Source organism: Berghia stephanieae, chromosome 14 (genome assembly GCF_034508935.2).
Source record: "Berghia stephanieae isolate SIO BIC M18660-M18661 chromosome 14, UCSD_Bste_1.3, whole genome shotgun sequence".
NCBI lineage: Eukaryota > Metazoa > Mollusca > Gastropoda > Nudibranchia > Aeolidiidae > Berghia > Berghia stephanieae.
The window spans coordinates 29,842,858-29,850,961 of NC_088373.1; the positions used below are offsets into that span (position 1 = coordinate 29,842,858).

General features: G+C 37.4%; 1 protein-coding gene across 1 annotated transcript in view; it reads left to right on the forward strand.

Annotated features, from left to right (window-relative positions):
- Positions 1-7,367, forward strand: part of LOC144959571 (uncharacterized) — a 7,746-nt gene extending 379 nt beyond the window's left edge. Inside the window, exon 2 of the mRNA XM_078892190.1 lies at positions 5,867-7,367. Within this exon, the coding sequence (XP_078748316.1) occupies positions 5,867-7,027 (1,161 nt within the window). The 3' untranslated portion in view covers positions 7,028-7,367. The remainder of the gene's footprint in view (positions 1-5,866) is intronic.
- Positions 7,368-8,104: the final 737 nt, after the last annotated feature.

Below are 8,104 nucleotides of genomic sequence, written 5' to 3' on the forward strand. Positions count from 1 at the left end.
CCGTGGCTCCCAATGCAAGTAAAGAAATAAAGGAGAATATTCTTGACAAATTTCGGAATGATGAAGTGGGAAATTTGTGTCGATCAGACAAAGCTATAGTATTGTTAGGAACAAAATTGTGGAGTAAAAGTTCAAAGAAGGAGAGAAAAGTTATAATGAGTGATTTACGCATCTTAGGAAATTTGATTTTAAAAACTAGGAAGAGAACAAATCAACCTTCTTTCTCTGGAGAGGACGTGGTGAAGCGTTGTAACTTTAATGAAATATCGCAAACCATTTCTGAAATGACTTTGAAAGAGGATGGGACATTGAAAGCAGGCTTGAAGCTTTCAATTGGATTTATATTGAAAAAGTTAATTAATTTCTTAAAAGGGGAATATATAATGCAAAACAAAATGGAAGAATCCGCAGAGATAGATTTGTTCAAAGCTGTCCTGGATTATAATTGGGATAGTTTTTTTTTTACAGCCAGAGTTCAATGTGAAGCAAAGAGAACAAATTTGAGAAAACCCAAAGAGATGCCATTAGAGAATGATATAAAGAAGCTACGGCAATTTATTACTGAAGAGATGGTCCGTATTTGTGAGGGTGATTATCAATTATTTGATTCACATATGTTTGTTAGGCTTCGCAATGTCATCGTAGCTAGGCTTACAATGTTTAATGCGAGGAGAGGCGGAGAACCCGCAAGGATGTTGTTAAAAGACTGGAATGATGCAGATTCAGGTGTATGGGTTGATCCCCAGCTTGTACAACATGTCACTGATCCTCTGGAAAAAGCGTTACTTGAGAAGTATAAGCTGGCCTATCAGTCTGGAAAGGGAAGCAAGATGTTGGTCCCTGTGTTGATACCCAATGACACAATTCAGCCTTTAAGGAAACTTGCACAGGAGCGTAAAGCTGTTGATATTTCAGACAACCCATTTCTTTTTCCAAATACAGGAATATCCAAAGATCATGTAAGTGGTTACATTGCCATCAAATATGTCACTTCCTTAGTAAAGGATTTAGAGAAACCCCAGTTGTTAATAGCTGATAAATTCAGGCACCGAGCTTCGACATTATTTGCCTTACTTGATGTCCCACAACACGAGAGAGATGTCTTCTATCGACATATGGGACACAGTGAATCAATCAATCAAAACATTTATCAGTGTCCACTTGCAATACGAGAAATAACAGAAGTTGTTCATTTTTTGGGTCAAATTGATAACTCAGCATCGGTCACTGGGGAAGGAAATTGTAACATTGAAACAAATGACTCTGTAGTGAATAGAGACTCAAATGCAAATTTTGGAACATCCATAGTAACAGCTGCAAATCAAGAAGAAATATTTGATGGTGAAGCAGGAGTGCCAAATCAGCTTACGTGTTCTTCAAAACAAACTGAACCCAAGAGGAATTCAAGCAAAAATCGGAGATACATGTCATGGTCAGATGAGGATACAGATAGAGTCAAGTCATATTTTAAAAACTTTGTCGAAGATGTTTCAGCACATGGTTCAAGGGGATCATTACCTAGAAAGTCTGAAATTATTCTGTTCTTAAAACACCACAGGGTATTTTCACAAAAAGGAATCCCTGAAGGTACACTAATTAGTTTGGTGAAGACAAAGATTTTTAATGAAAGAAATAAATATAGAAGGGAAAGAGCGTTTCAATCGGTGTAATGACAATCATGAATTTGATTTGTATTACATTCATTGTATTGTATAGTGTTATTGACATATTTTGGGGGTTTACAAAAACGTTTTATCTTTATATAGTACAATCTGTTCATCATTGCAATATCCTTTTTTATATTATATGAACATTCATTTGCTCAGCTTGAGAGACAAATGCTTTGTAGAACCATAGCTGCCAACCGTTCTGTTAAAAACGGATTTGTTCCGTATTTGACTTCCTGAGTCCGTAAGTGCTTATTTTTAGTTCAAAATCCGTATTTTGTAATTTTTGACTAATTTGTGGTAAAAAAGCCATGTGAGCCTAATGAATTATTATTATTGATCCATTATTATTACTATTACTACTACTACTATTGTTGTTATTATTATTATCATTATTATTGGTGTCCAGTGAGAGCATAATCTCCATTTGTGTAGCTCTTTAATTTGAATTATGCCTCTATCATAAATGATTTTCAACAATTAAAAAAGTTCCATTCGTTTATATGACGCCTGTATTTTACTCAAACCTTTCATAATGTATTGGAGATTTGCATAGGAAATGGATGTTAGCCTCGATATACTTTGAATATTCTAAGACAGTATTGATACTTTCACTATTTGTTACAAATATTATTTTAATTAAGAATAAAATTAAATCCACCTTTTTGATTGGAAGGTATTCAATAAGAAAATCAATTGCTTATATTGATTAAAGATGACAATGATTATTTCCCTTTATTAATTTATGAAATATATAAATTTAATCCCTTTAAAAACATCTTCATCTGATTTTAATTTTTTTTTTCAAGCAAGCTTTTGTAACGGTTTAGGTTCAAGAAAAATAAGTATACTCCATTTTTAGGTGTGTTTATCTTGTCAAAGTAAAGAAGTAGGAATTCTCTAATATTTAGAGGTGCATTTTACTATAACTACTATTATAGTATACTACTTAAAGACCATTATGTTGCATGAAAGAAAACATATATGCAATCGTCTACTTTTTATCTGAACTCACCTAATTTTTACCCCAAAACGCCCTCTCAAGTGATGTACCAGGTTGGTAGTTATGCATTTCTAACCATCTTAAGTTATTTCATTTATTTTACAATTGTGCTTCTTGTGTATTGGTCCTTATCAAATTTGAGGCAGTTGAATTCTTTCTTTATATTGTCCGTTCTGAATTTTGATCTCATTGTGGAAAGCTCCCATAGCGGGCAGGGAGGTACACACTGTGTCTTCTATCCCCTTATATCTGTTTTCCAACATGCTTTCAGTCTTTGTCTTGGAATGAGATTACTTGTTTTTTTCCTGGCCCTCGCCGGAGTCCTAGCTGGGAGGGAAGCAGTCAAATGCATATTTATTGTTTTGGGAGATGATATTTTTTTTCCTTGTAAATCATCTCTCTGTTATGTATTATTACTATATTTGTTATTTTTTAATGTATAATGTAAGCATTTGAGTGTGTTCCTCTTTGTTGGATTTTGTTCTTGTGTCCGGATAAGACTTATAGGTGATCTCAAACTAAGTACATTGGTGATACGCTCTTGGAATCTACATCTGATCCCTATTTGTTCCCAGTTCCCCTATGTCTTACTTTCTCTTGGATGCTTCAACTGTAATTCTAGAACTTTTTACTATCCAATTTTCTTCCTTTTTACTGGCGCTGATATAACCTAAATGTGTTGCAAGCGCCGTAAAACCCTTAAAAACAAAACAACAATCATTGTGGAAAGTGTCATTTTAACGATTCAAATGTGCTGGTACTAAACCCGATAATTGAACAACATTTGGACTAGCCTCTGTCATCTCAAACTTGTTAGTGTTAGTAATAGTAATTAAAAAGGCTGACTTTTATATGTTGCGATTCGATGAAGGGGGGGGGGGGGGGCGGGGCTTCGGCACACATCGCCCCTCATCCCGGGCCAAATGAGCGTTCCTTATTTTATTTTTGAAAAGTTGGCAGCTATGTAGAACTATCTGAAAGAATCAGATATGGCAGAATAAAAAGTCTTTCTCCTAACCCTAACTTAATTGGCCAATATAGCTTTATGTTCAGCATTTTCTAGATACCTTATGTAAAATTTCACTATTCTTTTTATGATAATTTTAAGAGTTGCAATCTTTAGAGGTGACTGTCAAGAAATGACACCTCTGTGCATTTAATTTCATTCTTTCTTTATCCCCTCATCCTTAATCAGAATAATAATAATTAATAATGAAAAAAAATGCAGCAACGACAGCTTAGAACGGCATAAAGTGCTTAAGAATTATTTTTTTTTGCATTAAACTTTATTCAAACGATTTTCAACACTTTTGCTTCACAGTTTATGCTTTTTAACAAATGCAATTAAGCAACTTACCAGCAACAACATATTGGTTTGTTATCATTTGAGGGTTTTATCAGTAAAACTGTTTCTATCCTTTTATGTTGCACTGTACACATAGCAAACTTCATGCTTTTATTTGGTGACCAAAGACTTATGTGATACAGTGGATGAATGTTTGTGATGGCTTTTGGAACTGAAATAAACCTGCAATATGATTTGTAGACTTCTATCGTTATGTATCATTTTTCGGTCAAATGTAAATGTAATTTTACACGAGCTTGATGTATCATAAAACCCACAATGAGCTCAACGTGCAGCTGGTAGTACATTTATATGGACACGAACAACGTTGTTACAATTCAGTAACGTACTCCAATTAACACAAGTGAGACTGTAAATGAGACTTTTACAATGACTCTGTATCGCCACAAATATGGATTCGAACCCTGGCAACTCGGGCGTCAGACGAACTGTCTACCACGAAACCAAAGCAAGCATTGTGCAAGTTAAAGTGAATGAGATGTTGATTGAAGCCGTTCATTGTGTCCATCAGATCTGCTGTCCTATCCATCCAACTCCATTCACTGGGTGGGGTTCCCGACTTCCCATAATGGGCAGGGACGTACTCGTTGCGTCTTCTATCCCCTTATGTCTGTTTTCCAACTTGTTTTCTGTCTTTGTCTCGGGATGGGATTACTTGGTTTTGTCCAGGACCTGGCTGGGAGGGAAACAGTCAAATGTATAGTTCGAGTTTTGGGAGATTATATTTTTCCCTTGTAAATCATCTGTCTGTTATGCTCTTTATTGTTTTGTTTACATATTATTTATGCTTTGTAAACATTTGAGTGTATCCCTCTTTGTTGGGACCTGTGCTTGTGTCTGAATGAGACGTTTAGGTGATATCAAACTAAGTACTTTGATAGTGGGCTCTTGGAATCTACTGTTTCCTATTTGAAACAAATCCCCTTTGCCTTACTTTTTCTTGGGTGCTCTAATTGTAGTTCCAGAACTTTTTACTATCCCATTTTCTTCCTTTTTACTGGCGCTGATATGACCTTAATGTGTTGCAAGCGCCGTAAAACCCTTAAAAACAAAACAAAACAAACCAAGTCCATTCAGTGGTATACAACAACAACAAATAAACTCCTCTGCCTGGTCCCTTCTATCTCTGATCTTAACCTGGGTCGTCAGGTTTCTAAAGGGGTCGGTGACTGCAAAAACAATGGCGCACGGAGCAACTGGGAATATTTTTTGCCGTGTTTGAGTCCAGGTTATTTCCCTGAGCGCCCCTTCTGAGGGATGGACCTTCCCAGGAGTTAGTAAATGCGTTGCTCGGCCACTTCACTCTACGCACACTGGGATAAGCTTCGACACTATGGCCATGAAGCTCTTAATCTTAAGGACTTACTTTATTTTAGACAATTTGGTGGTAGCTCACTTGAAAATGCACTCTTAGGTATACACATATATAAACATATACTGGGCTCCCTAAAAGGGTTTTTTAATGTGGTCTCCCTAAAAACATGTTTTTACCAAATGTCTCCTTAAAGCTACAGAAACACTTAGTAAAACATTAGGGGGACCGAGTAATTTTCTATATACCATTGTGATCATCAAGCATCAGAATTGTGTTCATAAATCATTGTAGGGAATCACACTATACTCATTTGAACAAAGATTGAACAGTTTAATCAATTTGAACAAGACATGTGCTTGGTCCTCCAATTGGTGCATTTCACAGTGGTCACCTTAATAGTGGATTGATAATTATATATATATATATATATATATATATATATATATATATATATATATATATATATATATATATATCCGATCATTCATTAAAAAGATATATACTTTATTCTTCAGGATTTCAACGAAGATGTACCATCTAATATAAGTGAATCATCTTACCACTTCAGGAAAACCGGAACTACTCGTGATGTCCTGTTTACTTCCGGAGGATTCCGAAGGCTTTGGGGTTCTTTCCCCTTCATTTTATCGAGTGCGGGACCGTACAATGCACCAGCTTCTGCAGTAACCCAACAACCTTGTCTTATGATAATTCCATCAATACATTTGTATAGACATTTTTACACTTTCAATCCCAAAGTCCTACTGGACACTTGGACGCACCTCTGGCTTAGCGTTATCGGAATCAATTTTGATATCATAAACTCTAGCACAATTAGCATCAATGGAGAATCGATGCACAATTTCATCACTAACAACCATATAAATAGCACGATTTTTGGAGAGGCCAACAGTCAGTATAAATCTATTCTAATGACAATAAAAGACAGGGAGAAAGAATTAGTGTTTGAATCGATATATCGAGATTCACCTTTTATCATAGTATTGAACTGGAAAACCCCAAACCATTCGTTTTGCCGAGTTCTAGGTATCGATACCAAGACAAAACCTGATTTGAATGCAAACGATTCCGTGACTCTGGACTTTGAAGAATCTTCATCTGTTTATAAAAGTCCGATTTTATTTGGGACTGAACCTGAGAGTGACGATGGTGGAATTGCTGGCGGTGGCTCTTCTGGTAACAGTTCTGAAAATGGTACAAGTAGTTCTGGAACTACTCGAAGTGTTAATTCAACTTCTATTGATGCAAACGTGACGACAGAGAGCAACATCTTTCAAACGACAACCGAATCATTTTTTGAAGACAGAAACGCATCGTTGGAGTGCTTAGCTTTGCCCCAATCATTCAACTTGTCCGAAGGAGAAGTAGAGGATTTGCTAAAAGACATTCAAAAAAGACTCGTTGTCAATCCTAAAAAAACGTCCGCCTTCACACGGAAGTACATCAGTATTAGTGACCATCGTCCATCCTCCACAACCTTGGGTGTATTTGGAATTGCGATTTTTTCCGTGATCATTTCGCTTTTTGTGATTGGTGACCTGATTACTTTTTCCTTGTTTGTTGTCAAGTGGGTCAAGATTTTCAAAGACAAATATATGGGGGAGAGGGGTGGGGATGAGGGACACGAAAATGAAATCCCCGATTTCCTCTTATGAACCTAAGCGAAGGCCCGTTTGTACCAGCACTAGATAAAGCATTCTCACTTGGGTCGCTTGAGGTCCTATAGCACCAGTCTATAGTAGTCACATCTCAGTCGAGTGGAATCATGTCACCTATTCGGTCAATGGCCACGCCCAACATTGCTTGGTAATGGGGTATTATGTGTAAATTTCTTTGGCCAAGGAGACAACATCGGATCCATAATTGTTCTCGCTCTCTCTCTCTCTCTCTCTCTCTCTCTCTCTCTCTCTCTCTCTCTCTCTCTCTCTCTCTTTTCCTTACTCTCCCTCTCTCTGTCTTTCTCTCTCTCTGTTTCTCTCTCTTTCATTATTTGTCTCTCTCTTGCTCCTCTCTCTGTGTCTTTCTCTCTCTCTCTCTCTCTCTCTCTCTCTCTCTTTCTCTCTTTCTTTCCCTCTCTGTCTCTCTCTCGTCCTCTCTCTTTCTCTCTTCTCTCTTCCTTTTCTCTCTATCTTTCCCTCTTTTCTCTCTCTTGCTCCTCTCTCTCTCTCTCCCTCTATCTCTCTCGGTCTCTCTCCCTCTCTCTCTCTTTTCCTTACTCTCTCTCTCTCTTTTATCTCTCTCTCTTCTCTCTCTCTCTCTCTCTCTCTCTCTCTCTTCTCACTCTCTCTCACTTCTCTCTCTCTTCTCTCTCTCTCTTCTCTCTCTCTCTCTCTCTCTCTTCTCTCTCTCTCTCTCTCTCTCTCTCTCTCTCTCTCTCTCCTTTTCAGTCTTGGAGTCATTGTCAATGGGGTAATGGACGTGAAATGCCTTGCCTAAGGACCCAATGTGGGGTCCACAAATGTCTGCTATCACCCATCCGGTCACCCATCCGGCCTACTGTGCGTCTATGTGGTCTAGTGGAGTGACACTCGCTTTCGGATCGGAAAGTCTTAGGTTTGATCCCCCTTCGGCGCATAGTTTATTCACATTCTCTCTACGTACTCATGTGTAAAATGAGTACCTGGTCATAAACAGCGTTGTCTTTGTTCGAAAAAATTGTAATATCGTCTAACGAGCGTCATGTCAATGGTTATTGTTATCCAGGGACTCCTTGTAAAGCGCTTTTATCACGC